The 26335-nt window shown below is 44.2% G+C and overlaps 1 protein-coding gene across 1 annotated transcript; it reads right to left on the bottom strand.

Annotated features, from left to right (window-relative positions):
- Positions 1-23595: 23595 nt before the first annotated feature.
- Positions 23596-25992, bottom strand: LOC120645696. The gene has a single exon (XM_039922457.1). It carries the CDS (start codon positions 25990-25992, stop codon positions 23596-23598), a length of 2397 nt encoding a protein of 798 aa, XP_039778391.1.
- Positions 25993-26335: the final 343 nt, after the last annotated feature.

The following is a 26335-nucleotide window of genomic DNA, read 5'->3' on the forward strand; positions in this document are numbered from 1 at the left end:
TTCTTGAGGTGCATACCATCGATTGCATGGCGGACCTCAAGATCTGTCCAATACGGCAAGTACTTGTAGAAGATGGACTATTTCTTGAATGGTACACCTTCGATAGGTGCCTTATCTCTCTTTCTCTTCTTCCCATAAATGACCTCGACGTTTCGGACCATATTGAAAACATAATGCCCGTCTCGTCGTTCTGGAGTAAAACAGAATTCAGGATTGCCATCAAAATGATTATAGAACTTCTTACTTTGGTACTTATGCCCTTCAACCAAGAAACATCTGTATCCAAGGTAAACTACCTTTCGGGAACCCTCAAGGAAAGATGATATAGTGTCATCCACGCAAACCGTGCATCCCATCCTACCTTTGATCTGTCCTGACAGGACAAACAATGCCTGATAATCATGGATAGTGACGAATATAATAGCTCTAAGATTAAAGGGCTCCCATGCAAAACCATCATATATATTGATACCCTCCTTCCATAAAGTTTCCATCTCTTGCATCAGAGGCTCAAGAAAAATGTCTATATCGATGCCAGGATGCTTGGGGCCCTGTATAAGCACGGATAGCAAAAGATACTTCTTCTTCTGACACAGCCATGTAGGCAGATTGTACATTGTCAGTATCACTGGCCATGTGCTGTGGGTGCTACTTCTCTCACCAAACGGATTCATTCCATCCGTACTCAACACGAACCGAACATTTCTTGGTTCGTTCCCAAATTCCAGATAGTACTTGTCATCGAATTCCTTCCACTGCCGAGCATCAGCTGGATGTCAGAGATTTCCGTCACCCTTTTTGTGCTTATCTGAATCCCACCATCGCATCAGCTCAGCATCCTTTGGGTTCGAGAAGAAACGCCTAAGGCGATCGAAAACTGGGAGGTACCACATAACCATGGCGGGAATTCTGCTCTGCAGAAGGCCTCCCCCCTATTCACATTGGTTGGATCTTGATTGTCATCACCACAGTATCCAGCATTGTTTTTGTACCGACTTGCGGAACATACAGGGCATTTTTTTAGGTCTTTAAAAGTGTCCCCACGATACAATATACAACGATTAGGACACGCATGGATTCTTTCCACACCCATGGTGAACGGGCTGACAAACTTCTTTGCTCTGTATGTGTTGGCTGGCACATTATTTGGCTTTGGAAGCAACCAAGCCAAGATACGAAGCAGATCATTGAAACTAACATCTGACCAACTATGCTTAGCCTTCAGAGTCAACAGCTCAAGTATGAAACGAAGCACGGTCCAATGTTTCGGGCATCCCTTCGAGCGGTCATAAATAAGTTCATCAGCTGATTTTTTCACCGTCTCAAAGTTTGCTAACCCCCGGGCACTAGCAACCAATACCTCCGCTTTGGTGTGGCGCAACAACTGGTCGAGAAAATCACCGTCGTCAAGTTCATCATCACTACTATCACCATCCATGGGACAGTCGATGTCATCACCATGGGATCCACCAATACCATCATCATCATCATCAGCATCATCGTCATTGTCGTCGACACCATCATCGTGAAAATAAGAATGAACCAATCTGTTAAAATCCTCATCTTGTAAGATTTCAACCAGTGGATTATCCGTCTGAGGTGGAGCATCCGTCTCGCCATGTTTCTTCCAGACTGTGTAGTCCTTGACAAAACCTCTCACAATCACATGCGATCTGATTGTAGTTGGGTCACTGAATACTCTCAAATTCTTGCAGGCATTGCATGGGCAATGCATCAGCTGTGTCTTCTCATTTCTTGCATGGTTCTCGGCAACTTGAATGAATTTGTTAAACTCTCCACGAAAATAGGCGTCTGTCCTTTTTGCAGTGTACATCCATGTCCTATCCATCTTTGAACAGTAACAAATAATTCAAATGAATTAAAAAATAGCAACTACTTACGTAAATAATTAAGAAAAACATAAATTCATTTCTCCAAAGTATAATAACCATAAATGACATTGCAAATATACATAGTAATCTATAAGCGTAGATATTCATAAAATGTAATTTAGATAGTACTAAATATGAAAATAAAACCAAACATATTATTGTAACACAATTTCTTGCAACAAAAAAAACTATTATGCATGTGAGTGAAAATAGGGAAGAAAAAACAAATCTTCTTCTCTCTCCTCCATAGATCTAGTGAGTACTTTACTTAAAAATGAGGCTAAAATATGTAGATCCAATACTAATGATTAGATAATCTTGTTCTCCATCTAAAATAGCACAACTTCATCCAAAAGTTTGAGGTAAATGGTGTCTAAAATGGCTAATCTACACCATGGAGATCTAGAGCTAGCTAGAGGGAAAGAGAGCACCATTTGAGCCAAAAATCTAACAAAAGAGCTTAGGAATGACAAGAAATTAGCGTCAATGTACCTCCTACGGCCCCAATCTTCAGGAAAATCGAGTTGAAAACCTCTCCCCCCTTTTTTCCTTTTTTTCGATTTTGTGGAGAACCTCTCCCGAGACAATAATGGAGGGTCGGGAGGAGGAAGAAGCACCCAGTTTTTTATATAACTTTTTAGGGGCGGGTGGGCGGATGAGCCACCCCTACAAATTATACTTTTAGGGGCGGGTCACCCCCCCTGAAAATGGGGTCATCCCGCTAGTTTGTCTCCACCCGCCCCTGAAAAGGGGTGGGGGGTCACCCGCTCCTAGAAATCATATTTTTAGGGGCGGCTCACCCCCACCCTCCCCTGAAAATGGGTGACATTTTCAGGGGCGTGTGGGGGGGTGAGCCGCCCCTAAAAATGTCATTTTTAGGGGCGGCTCAATTGTTACAGTGCGTGCGACCATTTGTAGGAACGAGTGATTTTTTGGCCCGCCCCTAAAAAAACGAGGTGGTGCTACAAATCGTTTTTGTAGTAGTGTAAGACGAGTGGTCAAATTTAAAATAAAAAAGTCAAACGAACTACAATTTGAAACAGATGTAATACTAAATTATGTGGAAGATCATCATGATGATACATGCAGAAAGCCGATACTTGAATCTAATCCGGGTTCTTCACGCCACGGCCGGACTGCTCACCGGCCCTGTTATCTCTCAAAGGAATAAGATTCTTCATAAAAAAGGGTCAAATTTCGATTGGATCATCCAACTTGGTCGACAAATTTCATCCATGTTGTTTTCTTTTAGTTATTTCCTTCATCGATTTTTTGCACTCTGCCACGCCGGTGCATCTAAACATGTCAATTTTTAATAGCCATGGTCTTCTAAAGGTACCATAACTCATAGTACATTATTCTTAGGTGTCAATTTTTAACTCAGGTAAATTTATTAGGAGATCTGCATAAACCAGGGAAATTAAACTCACATTTCCCGGCATCACCTAGGTTGATCCATTCCTTCTCTGCCAAGTGGATGGATTGTTCCCACCTGGTTGGGCCTCCCAAGTTGTTGCGCTAGCCCACCCTTGACTAGCGAGTCGATTTTGTCGGCAATGATGATATTCGAGGCCCATACGGTTGATAGTAGCCTCCCCAAAGCCCTCCAAAAATTTTCAACCATGGATGAAGAAGAGAAAGAAGAAAAGGAGGAGGAGGAAGAAGAAAAAGAGGAGGGAGGAAGGATAAGATAAAATTAAAAGCTCCCTGGATTCTAGATCCGCCATTGGGCGTAAAGTTGGGGTGGCCCAACTTTTGAAACATGCCCGGTCTTACTAAACAGGTGCGCATCCCTTGAGGCCCACCAGTACCTTGTAGTCTTGAACAGCCCAGGCCGGAGGCCTTTCTATCCTTGAATTAGGCGCCCAGCCTCCTGTGTGCATGGCTGTGCTGCGCATTCGGTCAAGTGCAGGCGATGGCGTACTAGGCCTCACGACGAAAGGCTCTCGAGTGAACATTGAGAGAGGTGGATGAGAGGCGGTCCGTGCTCCCGCCGGCGAGGCCGAAGTTCCCCTCCGTCTCTGGCGGGCCTCTGGCCCTCGGTGCCATGGGGGAACAATGGTCCTCTACTCGGCGGTGTAGATTAGGTCCTAGGGTGTCTAGGTCTAGGTTTTTGGCGCTGGAGTCGAGGCGGCGGCGCCACCATGGAATAAAGTCCTCTCGAGCTCGTCTCCGTCTCGATGGTGCTCTGCTCCGGCGCCGTCGATGAGCTCGTGGAGGTGGAGTCCGGTTTAGCCGGCCCGTGTACAGGAGTCCAATAATCCGTGTTCGCCTGTTCTTCGTTGTCTTCGTGCGGAGGCGGATTCGGCGGCTTGGGTCAAGGATGCAGCAACGGCTATCAGTGTTGCGGCATGATGGGGTGTAGATCGGGCTTGTTTCTCGGACGGCAAGCGTCGTCGACGAGCTCTGGTCCAGGATTGGAGGCGCCCGGGGTGTACCCCCGGCCGATTTTCCTTCCCTGGAGATTCAATCCCAGAGTCCGTGTCGGGTGATTACTGTGGCTACTCAAAGCCTCGGCGTGATAGGGCTCCTCCAGTTCTTTGGTGGCCATGGAGTCTTCTTCCACGATGATGACCGGTGACGGCTTCACGGCGGCGGACAAAGACGAAATCTGGCGACTTGGGGAAGCACGGGGCCTAGGGACCTAATTGCAATATCTTTTTATTCTGAGGGGCCTTTGTGCTAGACGGTTAGGACAGCTGTCCATGTTTCCTCCTCTTTCGTACTTGTATGTGTATGTGTATGGTTTTCCTACTCAATAATACATGTACAGTTCCGGATAAAAAAAAGGTGTAGGCGATGGATGGAGACACGAACGCACCCCACTGTACTAATACCACGTACGACGATGGATCGTGGATGGGGGACGCATGCTTGCAGTGGCTCTGTGCCTCTGTCCGTCCTCGACCTCAACCGGTCCCATGGCGCATTGAGCTAGCTGGTCATGGGAAGGGACAGCCAGCGGAGCCAGGCAGGCCCGTGCTGGCACCGCGCGCCCCGGCCAGCTTGCCCTGTGCAGTGGTGTCGCCCATGCCCCATGCCGTGCGGATTATGCATGCATCATCCTGCTGCGGTGAAAGGATCGAGGCCCAAGAAGTGGAGTTGAATTGGGACTTTTTCAAATTTCTACTAAGTCCTTAACCTAGACTAGTATTGTCCAATCTATAAATTTGAAACCTAATAACTAGAGCACACTAGCAAAGGGTCCTTAGGTGGGTAAACACACTAACATGTTTATTTTTTCCTAAGAAGAGACAAACTAGCAAGATCAAGCCTTAAGCAACGAGTCACACTATCATGCGATTGTCCTAGTCAAGAAGCAAGTAATCAAGAACAAAGTCACAAACAAAGAATCTTAATTGCTTGAATGTAAATGCAAAGGACATGAGACAACCGGATTTTTATTCCCGTCGTATCGAGGAGTTGACGCTCCCTCTAATCCACGTTGGAGCACCCACGCAAGGGTATTGCTCCCTTGCTTCACCAAAGAGCAAGTGATCACTAAGAATGCTCCTTCTCCATCTCCGGAACAGCGAGCTTCACACCGTGTACATGCTTTTCTTCTTGGGGCTCCCACAAACTCCAAGAGCTCACCAAGAACCTCCCGATCACCAAGACCATCTAGGTGCCATCAAACACCAAGAGTAACAAGTTCCTAAGCCTTCACTTGACCTACACTCAGTTGGCCCTAGCTCAAGCACACTTGCTACACTTGCAAATGTTGAATTCTTCAAGTTTGGAACACTATCAAGCTCTAGATCTTCATTTCTTTGCTCAAAGCACTCTTTTCTCTTCTCAAGGGTGGCCTCAGGTATTCAATGCATCAAAGGATGCTGAAATGAGCCAGGGATGCCCTTATATAGAGTGGAGAGGATCACATAGCCGTTGGAAGTCCACTGCAGAAAAATCATGACCATCGGAAGAACCGACAGATTAGAACTTGATGGCGTCGGTTCAATCGGTTTCTCTGTGTCCAAATAGTAGCCGTTGGGGGTTCTGACACAGTATACAGGCTTGCGTCATTGCACCGGTGCATGCTCCGATGGGGCATCGGTTCAACCGGTGCTTCTCTGATCCACTCAAACAAGCTCTCTGTAACATAGTACATCCAATGCACGGATGGTTGTTTCTAAAGCGTCGGTTCAACCAGTGCTGAAAACGAGTTGAGGTCCACCAAACATGCTCTTTGGAACAAAGTACATCTATTACACCGGTGGTTAGCTTGAGACCGTCGGTTCATCCGGTGCTATATAGTATGTAGACTTGATTTCTGCTTGCATCCAGAAGAGATAGACCGACAGGGCATCAGATCTTCTGTTAAGCGTCGGATGCACCGATGCTAAGGCATTGGTTAAACCGGTGCTACTGTTTTTCTTCGGTAAATTTTAGCTGAATTGACTTGGATTTGATTTCAACTTCGATTGTTTCTTCTTCCAAGTGTTGTGTTGACTTCTTTTGACTATCTTGAGCTGTTTTTGAGTGAGTGTGCAAGGTTTCTAAGGCCAACTCAATTTTGGTCAAGCTACTAACTAAAAAACCCCTCTTAATAGTACGGTCAAGAACTAGAAACTATAAAACCTAGCTAAATTAAGTGTCCTTCATCTCCTTGTGACACTTGAGACTAGAAAGGTCCTTAATCTTTGAAATTTAGTCCTTGGCACTTGTGATTGTTTCGAATTGAGGGGTCTCCTTTCACATTTCATATGAGACTAATCCAATCATTTATTTTTCCTTCAAAACACACGTTAGTCGCATACGGTTGTCATTAATCATCGAAACTTGCCATTAGTACTGTTGAATAATTAGGCAATTGTTTGATTAAATTCCAAAATAAATAAATCATGAACATGATTAGAACTAGCATGAACAACCCTATCATACTAGTAGCAAGACGTGCAAGACGCAGAAGAATCATGATCTCAGAAAATATGATTAAACACTGAATTAAACAACAGCGTACGTACTGAGCTTTTTTCTTCGGGAAGACGAACGGTGCAGATGGGACAACGGTGGTCGTACGAACAGAGTGCAGCAGACGATGTCGCAGGCGATGATACACCGCAGCACCAGACTTGGACGGAGGACGAGCCATGGGAAAGATCGTCGAGCAATTGCGCCGGGCACTTCCCAAAAACCTTATTCGCCCTCTCCTGTTGCAGGATCCCAAAGGCAAAAGATTCCGGAGACCTGCTCTCCCGTTCGCCGGTGCACGTCGATGCTCGGGATGGAGAAGACTACGATGGCGGCACAGCAGCAAGAGAAGGCAAAATCCTAACTCAGATTAGATCTTCTTATGAATTCCCAAACCTAGGGAACTTCACGTATAGCGATCTATGGTGCGCTTTTTCCATGAGGGAGGTGGTCCGTATTTATTGGGAGACAAACCCCCTACACCCTCGTCCATTAGCAATACAGGACTAATAGATGGTGTACCTCCTCTTTGCGCTAATGGGCCTTTAAGATTTATTAGAATTATTTATATGGGCTAAGCCCATAAATCTAACAATCCTCCACCAGATCTCAAATACCCATTTATAAATTTTGCCTGTTTCTCACTACTGTTTGATATACCAGTGTTTTAGTGAGGACTGTTAAGTTGAACTCTCACCTAGAGCTCCAAGCTACACTTATCCACAACTTGAACAATGGACTACGCCTTGAATTGCAAGTTTGGTGCGGACAAGGTTCACTCGAAGTCATAACCAGTACACGGCTGCCAGTAGCCTACTCCGCGGTTGGAGCATATACGTCATACTCCTTGGTCTCTTCATGAGCTTACTAGAGATTACCCAAGTCTCATAGACTACGACGTTTAATAGTCGGGCTCATATAGGTGTGTCTCTTTCAAGAATACTCTATAGGACAGCATCTTTGCTTAACCAAGCCAACAGAAACACATTAAGACATATAGTCAACCTACCATACAGCATCTGAGAGTATTGCATCTTCGCCTAGAGAGGGTTTAGAAAGTAACTACTCTCCTCAGTTAACCAATAGCTTGTTCTTCCCAGGTCCTAATTCACAGGATCTCCGATCACATAGGTTGGGTTACTACTATGGCAACTATATGGGTCTCAAACCCATCTCCCTCGATGCACTTTCTATCACATTCCCTGATAGCCCTTTTGTAAAGGGATCTGCCAGGTTTTTGTCTGTTTGAATATAAGTCACACTTATCACTCCGGAGTTTCTCATCTTCCTGATAGACTTCAGTCATCTTTTCACATGTCTTGATGACTTTGCATTATCCTTAGCATTATTCACTTTGACTATCACCGTTTAATTGTCACAGTTCATCAAGAGTTCATGCAGCCACTCTACCTCAATAGTGACTGTATCCAAAGCAGTAAGTTCTGCTTCCATGGTTGACCTCGTCAAAATAGTCTGTTAGAAAGACCTCCATGATATTACACCACCTCCAAGGGTAAACACATACCCACTCGTGGCATAAATCTCATCAGTATCAGATATCCAGTTCGAATCACTATATCCCTCAAGCACGGCAGGGTGCCCAGAATAGTAAATCACATAACTCATAGTACCAACTAGATAGCATATAACCCTTTCAAGTGCATGCCAATGATCAGTACCCGGGTTGGACATGAACCTACTGAATTTGCTCTAAGCAAAAGATATGTCGTGTCTCATTGCGCTATCTAAGTACATGAGTGAACCAATTATCTAAGAGTATCTCAGCTGATCTTTCGCAATTTTTTTGTTCTTATGGAGTATCACACTGGGATCATAAGAAGTTGGAGAAGACTTGCTATTCTCATAGCCAAAGCGTCTCAAAATCTTCTCTACATAGTGAGACTGCGAAAGAGTAATCCCATTCTCACCCTTAATTAGCTTGATGTTCAGAATCACATCAGTTTCTCCCAGATCTTTCATATCAAAACTCTTTGATAGAAAAGACTTGACCTCATTGATCGCATCAATATTTGTGCCAAAAATCAGTATGTCATCCACATCCAAGCACAATATAACTCCTACACCCCCACCATAGCGATAGTACACACATCTATCAGCCTCATTTATGACAAAGCCCGCAGAAGTTAAAGTTCTGTCAAACTTCTCATGCCATTGCTTAGACGCTTGTTTCAGGCCATACAAAGACTTCAACAATTTGCACACCTTACTTTCTTTACCTTTCACTACAAATCCATCAGGCTGATCCATATAAATCTCCTCATCCAACTCTCCATTCAGAAAAATTGTCTTTACGTCCACCTGATGAATGATAAGACCATACGAGGCAGCCTGGGAAAGAAGTGCTCGAATAGTAGTCAGTCTAGCAACTGGTAAGTACGTGTCAAAAAAGTCTTCGCCTTCTTTTTGTGTGTAACTTTTGGCCACAAGCCGAGCCTTGTACTTCTCAATAGTACCATCGGGCCTAAGCTTCTTCTTGAACACCCATTTACAATCCACAGGTTTGCAACCATAGGGTCGCTCAGTGAGTTCCCACGTCCCATTGGATAGAATCGAGTCCATCTCACTTTGGATAGCTTCTTTCCAATCATCTGCATCTGAAGATGCATATGCCTCAGCTATGGTAGTGGGTGTGTCATCCACAAGGTACTCTGTGAAGTCATCACCAAAGGATTTTGCAACCCTTTGTCTCTTGCTCCTTTGAGGAGCTTCACTATCATCCTTCTCAAGAATTTCCTCACACTCAACTGGTTGTTCAGAAGTCTCAATATCAGTAGAGGCAACATGTTCAGGAGTTTCTCAGAAGAAGATCTAGAAGTGCTATGCATATCTTTCATAGGAAATATATTCTCAAAAAAATATTGCATCACGAGATTCCATAATACTATCAACATGCATATCAGGTACCTCAGATTTAACTACTAAAAATCTGTAAGCTATGCTCCTCTAAGCATATCCTAGAAAGACACAATCCACAGTTTTAGGTACCAACTTGCATTTCTTATTGATTGGTACATTGACTTTCACCAAACACCCCCACGTGCGCAAGTAAGAAAGCGATGGCTTTCTCCCCATTCATATCTCATACGGAGTCTGCTCTTTACTTCTGTTTGGAACTCTATTCAGGACATGACTCGCAGTCAGTAAAGCCTCCCCTCACTATGCTTTAGATAAACCACCAGTGTCTAACATAGCATTAACCAAGTCAGTCAACGTGCGGTTCTTTCTCTCAGCAGCCCCGTTTGACTCGGGTGAGTAGGGATGCGTCCTCTCATGAATAATACCATATTCCTCACAGAATCCATCAAAATTTTTGGGAAAATATTCACCACCACGATCTGACCTTAAACATTTGATCATTCTCTCTAGTTGATTTTCAACTCCAGTCTTATAGATTTTAAAGTAGTCTAGCGCTTCATCTTTAGTTTGCAACAAATAAACATAGCAAAATCTTGATGCATCATCAATCAACGTCATGAAATATCTCTTTCCACCCTTTGTCAATACACCATTCATCTCGCACAGATCAGAATGTATGAGTTCGAGAGGTGCCAAGTTTCTCTTCTCAGCAGCCTTGTGAGGCTTTCGAGGTTGCTTCGATTGCACACAACTATGGCACTTTGAACCTTTTGGCAATGGTGAAATTCGGAATTAAACACATGCTGGATAATGGAGACATTAAGCCAAAATTAACATGACATAAACGAGAGTGCCAAATACTCGCATCATCATTAACAACACTGCAAATATGGTTCACTGACTTATTACAAAAATCTGCAAGGGGAAAGCGGAACAAGCCTCCGCAATCATAGCCTTTACCAATGAATTGTCCATATTTTGACATGACTAATTTATTGGACTCTATCACTACCTTAAACCCATCCTTGCTCAGAAGGGAGGCGTTCACTAGATTCTTGTTGATAGAAGGGACATGCTGCACGTTCTTCAGCTGCACGATCTTCCCCGAAGTAAACTTTAGATCTATCGTACCAACACCACGAACAAAAGCATGTGACCCATTCTCCATCAGCACGCTTGAACCTTGGACGACCTGATAAGAAGAAAACAAAGAGATGTCAGCACATACATGAACATTAGCACATGTATCAAACCACCAACTTATGGATTGAAATACTGAAAGAACAGTAGATAGATTACCGTACCCATCCTCAGTGCTTCCCAGTGTTGTCATGTTGACATCCTTGGATCTTCCTGATCCATGATAGCCTTTCCCTTGCAGTCAAGTTTGGACAATCTCTTGCAAAATGTCCAGTGTTACCGCATGTGAAGCAAGCTTCCTTGGCGTTTGTATTCTTCTTCTTCTTGAAGGTAGTAGACTTGACAGGCTTGTGGGCTGCCTTCTTGTTCTTGCTGCGTGGGTGGTTCTGCTGTACCAAGTTGGCACTAGAATTACCCTCGTCTCCTTTCTCAGAAGCATCCTTAGCCCAAGCTTTCTCCTCAACATCAAGAGACGCTACCAGATTTTCAAATGATATCTCCTGTCTTTTGTGTTTCAGAGTAGTGGCGAAGTTCCTCCATGAGGAGGGTAGCTTTGCAATTATGCATCCAGCCACAAATTTGTCGGGTAAAAGACACTTCAGGAGTTCGAGCTCTTTGACAAGAACTTGTACCTCATGAGCCTGTTCCACAACAGAACGGTTGTTCACCATCCTGAAGTCATGAAAACTCTCCATGGTGTACAGTTCACTGCCTGCATCTGTTGCATTATACTTAGCAACCAATGCATCCCACAGCTCTTTTGCATTTGTGATGTGCATGTATACATCGACCAGACGATTATCCAGAACACTTAGCACACATCCCACAAAGATGGTATTAGCTTCCGTGAACTTTCTCCTCTCCTCAAGAGAATGATCTTCTTCTGGAATACCAAGCCTTGCATCCCATCCATGGTGCACAGTAAGTCAGAGACGGACCTTGACTTGCCATCTCTTGAAGTGCGCACCGGTAAACTTGTCCAGCCTCAGTGCATCAGCAAAACCAGCTATAGTAAAATCAACAGATTGCTTATAATAAGATTTTTGGATTGTTGAATAATTAGGCAATTGTTTGATTAAATTCCGAAATAAATAAATATTGATCATGATTAGAACTAGCATGAACAAACCTATCATACTAGTAGCAAGACGCGCAAAACGCAAAAGAATCATGATCTTAGAAAACATGATTAAACACTGAATTAAACAACAGCGTACGTACTGAGCTTTTTCCTTTGGAAAGACGAACGGTGCAGACGGGACGACGGTGGTTGTACGAACAGAGTGCAGCAGACGATGTCGCAGGCGACGATACGCCGCAGCACCAGACTTGGACGGAGGACGAGCCGTGGCGAAGATCGTTGAGCAGTCGTGCCGGGCGCTTCCCAAAAATCTTATTCACCCTCTCCCGGTGCAGGATCCCAAAGGCGAATGGTTCCGGAGACCTACTCTCCCGTTCGCCGGTGCACGCCGACGCTCGGGATGGAGAAGACTATGGTGGCGGCACAGCAGCAAGAGAAGGCAAAAATCCTAACTCAGATTAGATCTTCTTATGAATTTCCAAACCTAGGGGACTTCACGTATAGCGATCTATGGTGTGTTTTTTCTATGAGGGAGGTGATCCGTATTTATTGGGAGACAAACCCCCTACACCCTCATCCATTAGCAATACAGGACTAATAGATGGTGTACCTTCTCTTAGCGCTAATGAGATTTTGAGATTTATTAGAATTATTTATATGGATCAAGCCCATGAATCTAACAGCATCTATCGATTTAGATGCACTTCATGCGGGCGATCCGCTGTGTCGGCCTTGTCTGGTCTGTGGTCTCTCTCTGCACGCGCGGGCGGCCGCGCACGTGGCTGCATGGGCGCCGCGCGGCCGCCATGGATCGGCCACCACACCACACCACTCGACGCGACGACACCTCGTCCCTTCCTAACCCAACCCGTGCGCACGTAGTTTTTTCTTTCTTTTTCACCTTGTATTTTCCTTTCTTTTTTATGTTATTCATCCGTGAGTTTTATTTTTTCTATTTTCTGATTCTTCTCGTCCTTTTCTTTTTCTAACAGGGGATTAGCTTTTTCTGATTAAATTCATTTTATTACTCACAATTAGCAGCACTTGATAGTCTTCATCTAGATTTGTAATTCATCTTTTTTATTTCATAATTTATATCAACCATCTTTATTTTTTTATAATTAAAACTTAACAAATCTATATACTTGATTCATCGCCATATTACTAATCTGCTCGTATTGTAGACTCAATAGTTACTAATGTAATTTTTTATCTACTTTCCACATCAATAGATTTCGCCGTCCCTATTTCAAATTGCGTTGATGCATTCTATTATCAAACTATGGCCTTTCCAAAGTTGAGGATTGGAGTTCATTGGTCAGATTAATCCTTCATCCTCAAAGGTGCATTGCTTCGTGTTAATTGCTAGTTTGCTACAAATTATTTTACTAAATATACTCAAGCAGTTTCTTTGAAGAACATGATTTAGAGTCGAGGTAATATAAACTCAGGCTTGTCTCACTTGCACTTGATGACATGGCCGATATGCAATATCGCCCTCGAAGAAGACATGATTGGTGTGTAGGTGCTTCATATTGTTTCAGTGCAGTTTTGGGCTTTGAGAGATATTTCTTGGTACGCAAGTTTTACCAAGAAACAAGGGGGCACATATTGACACCCAAAATTAGCACTGTTCAGGTTTTCTGGACAATCTGGAAAGGCCGATCAGATCTGTCACCTAAACCTGTGAGACCGGTCAAGTACAGTTTGTCAAATTGTCAATTGGATTGCACCGTTGCGTAGATCTCGTCGAGATGATCGAAATGCATATATGGAACGTTCAATTTAGAGTCCGGATGAGGAAGTTATGCTTCTCGAAAGATCTGCACCCCGGTCTGACCGGTCAGACCGGTCCATGAGCGGTCAGACCGGTCCGAAACGCCCAATCCGAGTTAGGAGTTGTATTTGGTACGGGATTTGTTAGGTATTCGACTCTTAATGGATATAGACCTCCCTACCCTATATATATAAAAGGCCACGGCCGATTGACGGTAATTCCAATCGATTCACACAATTACCTTTACTTTTTATCCTTCGAATCCTAACTTTTCCAACCACATCTTCTATTCTTCGCTCGTCTCCACGGCGTTCGATGATGTTCTGAGTGGTCTGCCGACCTCAGAGCAACCCTAGCTCCATTAGCTCCGACGGGGTCCCTCCCGAGCTCTTGGTTCTAGATTTTCGTCGTCTCCCTGGAGCACTGGTCTGACCGGTCCGCATAACCGGTGTGACTGGTTTGCACAGAGAGGCTGCTGGTGTTGATTGTTTTGACTATCTTTGCTGCATGTTCTAGCGCGTTCGAGTGTGTGACCAGATTTTGCGTCAACACGTGCTAATTGAGATGCGACATTGACTACTATTTCTTATTAGGATGTATTTCAAAAGTGTAAAAATTTATGCTATCCTTAAAATATTTCTCAAAATGAATGTGCACATTTTGATATCTCCCAAAAAAGACATACTAAAAGTTGAGTAGCTATAAAATTTTCAAAAGTGTAGGGATTAACACTGGTTATTTTACTCGATACGTTCTCAAAAGAAGGGGATTCGATGGTTTCTAAGAGGAAGAGCCCCCCTTTGTAATTCTCACGTGGTAACTTTTTAACAAACAAAGCTTTACTTTAAAATAAAATATTATTTAGGCCTATCCACTCGTTTAATGCTGATGAAACTGGACAACCGGCCCTTGCAAAGGTAGGTTCTACCTAGTAGGTACTATTTTTTCTTCTTCCATGTCAGTCGTTTCAGGTTGTCTTACCCTCCAGCTAGCGGCCACTACTGCCAACAGAGGAAGTCAGAAGAAGAATCGTATCTTTGGTTGGTGACCAAAGAAAAGGAAGAAATGGCCTGTTTTTTTTTAAATAAGTGGTTTGAAGCCTTTCTGTTTCTGGTTGTGGTTGGAGTCCATGTCGTCGAACCCTGGTGGTCTGTGTGGTGCTTAGCCAGAACGCGCAGAGCGTGTGGCACCCTGACGACGCTCATGGCCTGGCTATTTTGCTAGAAGACACTATTGAATGTTAATATTTGCTAGTGGACACCATTCAAATTTGTCTTTGCTAGAAGACATCATTCAAATACAAATATTTGCTTCAAGACACCAAACTAATAAAGTAATGATTTTTTAGAGTAGAGGGGAGAGAGAAAATAGTCAATGGACAAAAATGCCCATCCAACCCACCATTGCTTCCAACCTGTCAGCCTCTTCTTCTTCTTTTTTAAATCAGCCTATCTTCTCCACGGCCCCGCGTCTGCCCCTTCCCCACTTTGCCGCCATGGCCGCTCGGTCGCTCGCCTTCGCGGCGGCCATACATCCGCCCCTGCCCGCGTGGGCCACTGCGGCACCTCCGCGCGCTCCCCTGCGGCTGCCGCCACGCATCCGCCTGCCCAGCCCCGGCTGTGGCATGCCTCCGCCCGTACCGTTGGCTATGGCCGCGCGCCACTGCGCTGGCCTTTGTGCCACCCACCTCCGTGCACGGCACGCCGGCCTCATGGTGCTTCTCCCCACCCTATGCGCTGCCTCGGTCGCACTCACCCTACCGTGTGGAACGGAGGACTCGGCGGCGGAGTTTAACGGCTGGGAAAAAAAAGCGGCCACCTCGCGTCGATGCCGGCGCGGTGGGCCTCATCACAGAGGAGGTTGTGCACGGTGGCGCCGGTGCGGAGCGCGACAGTTGCGTCGAGGAGGCCCGGCATGGACACCATCTGCTCCTTCGCGGAGATGGAGATGTTGAGGAGCGCGGCAGCGACGTCCACGCCCGCGGCCGTGGAGAGCTGCGCGGTGAGCAGGGGCATGGAGCCGGTCTCCGCCAGCAGCGTGCGCATCTTCGGGTTATCCTTGGAGGCGAGCCGGCGCAGAGGAGCCACGGTGCCGACGTAGATGCAGGGGCCCAGCCGCCGGGGGCGAGGCTGAACCGGAGCCTAGAACAGCAGAATCAGTGTCCGGGCACCGTCGTTGACGCTGCTCCCGAACTCTTCCTGGTGGTTACCAGCAGCTCCGCGCGGCGTACCAGCAGCTCCGGCGGCGGGTGCCTTCCTGGGGCTGCTGGTCTTGCAACAGTGAACGCCACTTCTTGCCACCGTGGCAGTCATATCCAACGCAAGATGTATAGAAACTAAAAAAGGATACAGGAGCTAGAAGCTACTGATACGGGATTCACTTCAATAAGGGTACAATGGACTTTTCATCGTCTTTATCTCTCCCCAAACAAAGAAATAAATATTTTAATCCTTTCTATGTCTTGTGGCAAATAAATTTAAAAGAGCAGTGTCCATCAGCAAATTTAGTTTTGAAGGATGTTCATTGACAAATATCATGTTTCTACGATGTCCTGGACCAAAATTACCCCAACATTTGCATCCTTGAATTTGGCGCCCGGCCTCCTGTGCGTGTGGCTGTGCCGCGCATGCATTACCGAATACCAACTGAGCAGGCCGAGAGTCATCCAGCCCAATAAGCCCACCCAATGCATTGGCGCGTGCGCAAAAGCTGTAGCCTTTTCGGGACGAGCGTGCGGCAGGGCTTTGGCAAGCAACGCAAATGAATGCACAACATCGCTGCAGGCTAGAAGGGAGCGGTGATTTATATTTTTCAGCCTGCAGAAGGGGGCCATGTCACCTGATGAACAATACTTAGCAAAAGAAGCTGCACCAGCTTTTTCTTTCTTTTTCGCCTTATATTTTCCTTTCTTTTTATGTTTTCATCCATGAGTTTTATTTTTTCTATTTTCTGATTCTTCCCGTTCTTTTCTTTTTTTAACAGGGGTTTAGCTTTTTCTGATTAAATTCATTTTATTATTCACAATTAGCAGCACTTGATAGTCTTCATCTAGATTTGTAATTCATCTTTTTTTTCATAATTTATATCAACCATCTTTATTTTTTATAATTAAAACTTAACAAATTTATATACTTGATTCATCGCCATATTACTAATCTGCTCGTATTGTAGACTCAATAGTTGCTGATGTAATTTTTTTTAATCTACTTTCCACATCAATAGATTTCGCCGTCCCCATTTCAAACTTGTACCATTTCCATTACTTCATTATAATTTATAACTATAGAAATGATTGCTCATTTCTGTATTTGTTTGGGTCACCACATTCCAGAAATTTTGAGATTTCCTAAATTATAGAAACAATTTGTACATTTGTGACGTGCCTTCCCAAATTGGCTGGCGGGGCGGGGGAATAGCCAATTAAAAAAATCTTTCTCTAGCTCTACTTGTTAGGCAAGCCACCTTAGACGAGTATGATCACTATAGCACACAATTCTATCTAGGTTGCTCTACCTCTACTGTAGTGAGCTAGCAAGAACTAGTTTAACAACTACAACTACTTGCTGTGTGTGATGGTCTCTCGGCACCTCGTGCTCCTTCTAGTTCTAGTTCACTGTGGATACGTAATTGTACAGGCTGCATAGCTGTCAGAAGAAACGCAAACTGACATGTGAACATACAAGATTTGTACAGCTCCGATTTGCCGACAAAGTGACACGCTGCCGTGAGTTATTGGTTATAAAAACCATGAGTGAAGAATGGCATCAATAATCATGCAATCGAATCTGATGCAGGATTCAGAATCGGAAATTCATGCGTATATTGCACAGGCCATAACACTACGTACATGAAAGATAAGGCATGATGGCTGTCACTCCATGGCGATCCTGCCCGGACCTCCCTTGAGTGAGCCGTACAGCGGCCTTGATCGTTTGAAGCCGGATATGTCTGTAATTCTGTACGTTTTGGGCGGATCGGCTTCGGTGACCGCCGTCTTGAACTCTGCAGAATGGTTGCCGCCCAAGACTTGCACGCTTAATGTCCTCCTTTGAGGCGCGCCCACTTTTATGTACTGATCGAAGAACTCGATGAATTCTTCTTTCTTGAGCTCCCTTAGTGCAGCCACCTGTTACATTTGTCAGCGAAGGTCATACATAGTGCGGCCACCTGTTACATTTGTTAGCGAAGGTCATACATCTTGACAATTACTGGCACAATCTTCTTATTTCTATTTCCTCTGAATACAAAGTGGTGACAATTATAAATTTCGTGAAAATTTTCTAATATTAATTACCAGTATTATCTGTTTACTCGAAAGGCTACAGCCAACCTGTTTGCTTTATACTTGATAATACAATTTCCTTTACACGCATTGTTGCTGAAAGGAGAACACTTACCTCAGACGTGGGCCTATCAAACTTTAGAGTTCCTGCATTAATCTCTCCCCAGTAGAAATAAGATTGATTCCATAAGTTGTTGCACTTCTCCAGTTTAGAATCAATTAGTGATTTCACATTTCTCTGAAATAACAAATCCCATGTCAATGCTTCAAGCGCAGAATATCTAGTCCAATGATCTGAAGTAATGTCCTTTGGTTATGAGCATACAAATAGTCCAATGTACATAAAATTGTGTTCATCTTGCATTTGATGATAGAATTGTTGAGCATGACTAATATTTTGTCACGTGCTTTGGAAAGGAAAGATCAAGACATAGTTGAAGCAATGCATTTGATAATGGATGTGAAAGATGGCTTGCAGGATATGAGGGAAAATGGATGGGAGCCATTACTCAAAAAGTGAAAACTTTCGTTGAGAGGAATGAGATTGAAGTGCCAGATATGGATGAGGAAATAAATGTTAGATGGATATCTAGACGTAGAAAGTAAAAGGTAACAAATATGCATTACTATCATGTCGAGATTTTTCTTGTCGCCATTGATGCCATCTTGACTGAGCTGAATCATCGGTTTAGTGAAACTAGTTCAGAGTTATTAGTATGTATGGCTTGTTTTAACCCAAGGAAGTCCTCTAATTTCGATGTGGATAAACTTGCGAGATTTGCTGAAATTTATGCCAAGGATTTTGATATTGGTGACCTTACTGTTTTGCCAACTGAACTTAAATCCTTCGTCAACCGTGCTAGAATAACTCCAAATTTCCTTGGATGTATTGAACTTGAAAAAGTTGCTGAAATTATGGTCAAGACTAATATGAACACATCTTATCAATTGGTTTATCATCTCATTGAGCAAACCTTGATACTACCGGTGGCAACAGCTTCAGTTTAGAGGATATTTTCAGCCATATCCACTATAAAGACAGATTTGCATAGTAAAATGGGTGATGAATGGCTCAATGACTTGATGATATGCTATAACAAGAAGGATATATTTAGAAAGATTGGTAATGAAAAGATCAAAAAGAAGTTTGAAGAGATGAAAAAACGTCATATGTTATTGCCTAAAAAATTAATGGCAAGCTTTGTTCTATTCTAAATTCATAATTTGGAAGTCTATATATGTTTGACTAATCAATTATGTCTATTTCTCTAGATTGCTTCTTCCGATGAATAATGGGTGTCACCGTCACGCGTGATGTCTATTAGTTTCGTAATTTGGCTTTTCAGTATGGATAAACCGCAACCTTTATTTTTCATGATGTATTTTGTGATTTTCGTTGTCCATCGATGTTTTAATATAAGACTGCTTCAAACTATTGTATTTGTCATTTGTGAGGTGTCGTAGTGGTGCCATGTCGTTGTAGCATTTTTTTTTCAGCCCCTCCTAATTTTTTTCCTGGCTTCGCCCCTGCCCATGGTGTTTGAGTCTGGCTTTATCACGTTCACGAACAGACGGACAGAAAACTGGAGAAGGTAGAAAAGAAGGAAGGATTTAATCCGCACTTTAGGGTGTGTTTGGCAGAGCTACTGGATTCCAAAAGGAGTCTGACAAACAGTTTTTCAAAAATAACTAATTCTACTGATTCTGTGAAATGAACTAAGAGGCTAGGAGATGAGAAAATAGCTTCTTCTAATTCTGTGAATCGATTTTTTCGTTTCTGCCGAGGCTTTCGGCTCCGCCCTAGCATCGCCGCCACCAGCGTCTCCCACCTCCAACACCGCTTGGTCCCCGGAGGCTGAAAGGAGTGGGGATCCATCGTTTTTTTTCTAGTTTCTCCAGTAGATCTAGTCTTCTAGGGTTAAAGTCTTTTAGGGTTAGAGTCTCTTCATGCCAAGTCTCTTGGTATTGGAGATTTATTTCCCCCTCCTCCTCTCCGGTGATGGCAAGGGGGCAGGGTGGATTTGTCTTTTCCATGGCGGATCTGTTGAAGATGAGGGCAACACCGACGTCATCAACTTCATCGATTTGACGACATGGAGACTTGGTTTTTCGGGTGGTGACATCAAGGCGGAGATGATGCCGCCATCATGGAATAATTTTCCCCGGTCTCTTCTTTGTTTTGTTGTGGTTAGATCTGACCACAATGAAGGACTAGGGAGAATATGCAGATCAGTCTTTCTTTTTCTTCGGTGGTGGCAGAAAGAAGAAGACGGAAGACACAAGAAAGAAGAAGTTTCTCTACTTCGCCTGCAGGAGTGTTGGCTGCCATTCGTTGGGCTTCTATTCTCGAGTTTATTGCCGGGTGTTTGCCTGTGCACGCCGAGTGTTTGCCTATGCAGCCTTCTATACGAAGTGTCATATAGGTCTGGAGTTGAGAATTTAGACTATACAAGACTTTTAGATGATCAGGTTGTATTCCAGCATGATTGTAACCTGACGATGTACTCAACTATGTTCTAATATATTTCTTCTTTCGTCTAAAAAAAATAATTCAGTCAATCGATTCTCCATCCTGATTTCAAAAGTCTATATGCTAGAAAATAAAAAAGAATCACTTTCATCCACAAAGTCTCTTCTCTTAGAAAATCAACTCCCATAGAGAATCAGAATCAGATGAAACTCTACCAAACAAACCCCTAGAATTAGAAATAGAGGAATAGATTTTCTTGGTCCATCCTTGAGTACATCATTATAACACGCTGATAAGTGGGGAAGGATGGATATATATTACCAGCGCTACTAAACTGGGTGCTATCATATAAAAGATGTCGTAACAGGCTAGCATGGAGGTAATAGTCGTGCAGAAATACCTTTTCAATATTTACCAATTCACTAGCAGAGTGCCCGTGCGTTGCTACGGGTAATATAAATTTTACCTAGATCTGTATAAGATTAATAATTTTTTGCTCTTTCACTTCATGTGCAAACCGTACGAGGTATTGATGGTTGTCCGGGTTTCGATTGGGATTTAGATTTCGATTGACGACCAAGGAATCATTGCTTGTGTCAAACATAGGGATAATCCGATGGGTTATACAAAGGGTTCTCCATAGCAATAGATTTGAGACCCAAAGTATTACGTCGGAACTCTCGACGTGCATATTCATGGTCTCTCTTTGCATGCTTCTGCCCGGAAGTCATATTTGCATAACGTGCCCTCTGACGCGCACGCCTTTTTTCAATTGTGTTGGTTGTAGCATTTCGTGCATTTTGACGATCACGTATTTCTTGCCTTTGTTCCAAAGTCATATTTGCATAACGTGCTCTATCTTTTGCACGTCTAGATTCGAGTTTCTTGGATATTATTTCTTGTTCCACTGACAAGCTAGCATAATGTTGAGGATGACAGGCACACTTATTTCCTAGAATGGAATTACATATCAAATGAATAAAAGTGATAAATAAGGTATTAGCATCAATTTCTAATTTCTTTCCTATAAATATGTATTGCATATGCTCTATACTATTTTCTTATGTATGGAAATATTTCTATCAAATTAGATAAGTCATAAGTATATACCTGTAGCAGAGTAATTTAGTGTTTGGACGCAATCCACTATGCTTTCTTGGCCTGGCTTGTCGGTATTTGACATGGCTTGTAAATTTATTAACACTGGTTGCTCTGTATCCTTTTCATTGTCTTGAAAAGTAATTGATGGACAGTGATTCTGAATATCAAGAGAGGCTGCTTTCTTTTGTCGACGGGCTTCACGACGCTTTTTGAGTACTTCACCTTTCTTCTGATCAGACATTTGTGCATATCGATCTCTATCCTGTTGCCTTCTACGTTCTCTAGGATCTGGTGGTTGCAAATTAGATTCCATGGTTTCACCAACCAGTGCTAATGTTGGCATCAATTAAACCTAAAAAACAAACGTGTATCTAGTCATTGAGTCTTATATAAAAAATACTCTCAAGACAGTCAACAGGAATATAACTCTGGTGTTCGTTGCATGGATTAGAGTATAATTAATGACTCAACACCATGGCCGGATACACACGAACCAGCCACTGCACGTACATAAAGATTCAAAAGGGGCCGACGATAGATAGGGAGGTGCACGAACTTGCGTGTTTCTCTTTACAGCGGCGTCGGTGCGTTACTGATCCGATCCTCGTTGAGAACACTGCCAAATCATATCTGATAGTTTGAGTACACTGCTATGAATTTCAAGGCTTTGCTGGCAAGAACTAATCTATGAAGAATAAGAGGTTAATGACTCATCTTATGGGCAAGAAAATCATCATGCCCAGGTACAGTCTAGAAGCCCAAGAGGTGTAAACAGCAAACCGGTCACGAACATATACACACACAAAAAGAAAAACAGAAGAGGAAGGGTAGGTCCATGTCAGGGAGAACGCTTTTTGTTTCCCTTTCTTCTTCACCTCGTTCTTGTTTCTCGTTCTCCCTCCTTTGTCTTGCACGGCGGCGCCACTGCTGCCATGGTGTAGGGAACGCTGCCATCTCCTAAGAACACTCGCAGTGTATTGAGGGCCTATTTGGCAGGGCTCTGGCTACTCTAAAAATAGCTCCGGCTCTGGTTCCTCTGGTGGAGAAGCTTAGAGTCATTTTGAAAAATATTTGCCAAAACGGCTTAACCTGTTGGATTGAGGTTGTAAAATGTCTGAATTGTCCTTTCCTATATTTTTCTTTTACCTTTTTCTTCTTCCTTTCCTTTCCTTTATTCTCCTCTCCTTTTATTTTTTCCTCCTCTCCTCCTCATCTATTCGCCCCCACCTCCATGTCATCCCCGTCTCCTTCCATCTCCGCCGCCTCTCCTTCCCACCTGCCTACCTCCGCTCACGCCGCCGCCTCCCGCCACCCGCCGCCACGAGCTCCTACCAGCCCCTACACCCACGGCCTCATGCCTGCCTCCGCCCACGCCTCCTCCTCCCACCGCCCGCACCTCCTCCCACCGGCCACAGCCGTGAGCTCCCGCCGGCCCCTGCACCCGCTGCCACGAGGAGGTGCTATGCGCGCGGGGCGTGGGGTGAGGGGTGGGAGGGGGCAGGTGACATGGAGGAGCTCAACGGAGCCGCGTGAAGCCATGATTTGTGGCTCCAGCTCCATCATTTCGCTCAAAAGAATTTGAGCCTAGATTACATCTTTTACTGCTTCACAGTGGTCATATGGACACAAGACTTCCATGCCCCTATTAGTGATTGAATAAGTTTTTGTGTTTTCTGTGCAGATACTACACCACTATCTCGTGGATTCAGAACAGTCAGTCGCACAGAACATTGTAACGGTCCTGACACCCCATCATCTAACCTCCCTCACAAAGTCACATGAAAAGATAGTAAACACCCAATAAACTCCTCTCAAACAGAGATTAATGCACAACCATGAAAGAAATAACCATCACTTATACCATAGGCCAGCGTAATGGCAGAATAATACAATCATAACCCACACAAATCAGCAACAAGGCTCTGTAGAGAAGCACATGTCACACGGTGTTACATTAAATCATATTCGAACATGCCACCATTGACAATCACAAGTGCAAAATTTGAATGTCACATTTGACATGTAAATGTAATTCAAAGCTGGGAATGTAAAATAAGAATGTGATCAAGATTTTCCCTGCAGGGTTGGACTGGTCTCGATAATTAGTATGTCTTTGCCACCCTCAAGATCACAGAAAACACTACTGGCCTGGCATTCGGGTGGAGTGCCAGGTGGAGCAGAGGCAGCAGTTTGCAAAACTCCGGTAACAGCAGCACCATTGTTTTGTTGAGACGATCCAGGAGAATCATTCCTTGATCCTGCACACTCCTGCCACAGCTCGCTCTTCTCGATGCCACAGTGGCAAAACAGTGCCCAGATGTGGCTTATGAACTCACGTTTGGTCTTGACATCTTTGGTGTGTGCTTCTGCATTGGAGCTGGGGGCAATGTGTATAAGTAAACTAACCCATATTTTTGCTAGGATCTCCCAGCGATGTTCTTTCTTTTCTTGGTCAATCAACTTCGTGGCCAGTTTTGCTCCTTCCTCCACCATGCTTACACTCAGCTTCCTTTGATGGCTGCCTTGCACTGAGGGCTCCTTCAGTGGCACTTCCATGAGCTTGCTGTAGATGCTCTGCCATGAGTCGTCACAGTCTTTAAGCACATCACGAGCATGTCCAACAGCCTTTTCCATGAGCACCTTGGACACCAAAATGGTATCAGGCAGCAGATCAGGCCTGGACACAAGCAGATATGCACAGTACCGCGACAAGCTATTTGCCACCTCATAGTTAGTCCTGAGTTCACCATCAAGAGACTTTTCATCCAACAGGTAATGCTTGGAAGGGCGGCGGCATTTAGCTAGGAAGGAGCGCAAGCATCCGGTTTTGCTCAACTCCATGGGATGGTCTTGGGTGAGCTTCATCTGACAGAGGCTGGTTGCAACGTGCAAGACAAGAATGGCACAGGAGCATGTTGGTAGCTCAAGGCAAGCCGACCAGTAGCGCTCTGGGGAGTCACCAGCTGCATGCAGTGGAGTGAAGTCTCTTGGCAGATGATGCACCTCTAGGTTCATGGAGCGGAGCCTGCCGAGTGCCTCAAAGACTTTGACCTTCACGTTCTGGGGAAGTTTGATGGCACCACTGAGTTTTGTCCCATCGCTCTTGCTTTCAACAACTCCCATAGTAAGTGCGTGAACCAGTTTCCACCTCCACGCACTGTAGTTGAATGATTGAAGAAAGATGTACTGGTTTATATGTATGTCTGATATCATCGGAAGCAACACTAGAACAGATCCCAAGGGACGAATGAAGTGTCTATATATTTTGCTGCCATTCACGTACTTGCATGTACACAGCAACATCATCCAGCGTGAGAAGATGTACATCATAGCTTCCGCAAAGTCCAAGGCAAAGACCACTCCAATTGCTATTCCAGTAATTGTAATTTCTGGTTTTTGAAAAAAGAATTTGGGCTTAAACCACTGTATAAAATAGTCTTCCGCCAACCACAAAACCATGCTCAGCCTCACAACACATTGTAGGAGGGCAAAGGCGAGCGAGAGAAGCCCCTTCCAGAAGACCATAGGGAAACCAGTGTGGAGGTAGGCACTGAGGAATGCAAGCTCCATTCTCAGGACTCCAAATGCCTTCTCGGCATTATCGACGAGGGCTTCCTCATCGCAAGTATCAGTGGGAATCCGCGAGCATATAAGCTTTCGGGTTGTGGAAACAGCCCCCTCATGCAGTGTTGCTCCTTCCAGCCTACATCGGAGTAGCCGAAACAATGCAAACGCCAAGCACATATCCTTGGCGTTGTTCCCCCATTTGTTGATGCGGCGGCGTAGCAGTGGGTCGCCACATTCCCAAATCTTATCTAAGGTAACCAGTGACCTTGAGCTGCTAATAATGGAACTGTTCCTGATCTTTATGTTTTTCTTTGACTCCTCGTATACCAAATATGTGTATCCTTCCATTGTTTCAGGGTTACACCTTGTATCAGGTGTAAAGACATCCATGTACTCCTGAAGAAGTTTTGAACTCTGGCCATGCCACAAGGATTTGGATACCAGATAACCACTCAAAATTCTATTCAGGCTCTTCAGGACAAGGAAACCCCATAAAATCCAGAATGGGACGCGCCCTGCCTTGGACCCATGTGTTAAATACATGTAAGCCACGGCAAAAAGCTTGAGGACATTTCTCAACTCAACGTATGCATCATATTTGGAGATCCAGCTGACACAAGAGCGAAAACTGACCAGAACAAGGCCCCAGATTGGGTACAACTGGTTCTTGAAAGGTGCAGCTTGCATGACCCCCATGGCGTACCCCAGTATGGAGTCACAGACCGCGTCGAGGAAGTTAAACAGTTGTGGAACCCGAAGACGACCAAAAGACAACACGAACATCACGTAGTACAGCAGGGTGAGGAGTACCATAAATAATTCGATGCGAGGCATGACGTAGGCCTCCTGATTCCATTTGGTGAGCAAGTCTGTGAGCAGAGCAGGAAGGTTCATTTCCTTTTATGTAATGCGGCAACCCTGTCTGCTCCGGAGTAGACCCTGGTCAAATTTTACCAAATAGCTTAAGCTATAGTGACCAAAACTGAAGTGATCCTGTACTTATTTTTTTTTTAAATGCCTCTGGAATCTTAAACCAAAGCAGATATTTATAGTTGGAGATAAATTGGTAAAGTAACTTCAAAGGAATTGCAGCATCCCTGAACTCGGTCAGAAGACGGTTTAAATCAGAATTTGCTCTAGTTGTACTTAGAGCAAAACAGTCCTCTCAAGCGGCTATGACCTCATGGCTAGAAGCTCAGCTGTAATCATTCTTATTTTCTTTGTAACCTTTTTTGTT

Source organism: Panicum virgatum, chromosome 8K, assembly GCF_016808335.1.
Source record: "Panicum virgatum strain AP13 chromosome 8K, P.virgatum_v5, whole genome shotgun sequence".
Lineage (NCBI taxonomy): Eukaryota > Viridiplantae > Streptophyta > Magnoliopsida > Poales > Poaceae > Panicum > Panicum virgatum.

Bases quoted from the DNA above. Each gene is read 5' to 3' on its own strand.
- LOC120645696 (XM_039922457.1), bottom strand. From the start codon at position 25,992: ATGAACCTTCCTGCTCTGCTCACAGACTTGCTCACCAAATGGAATCAG.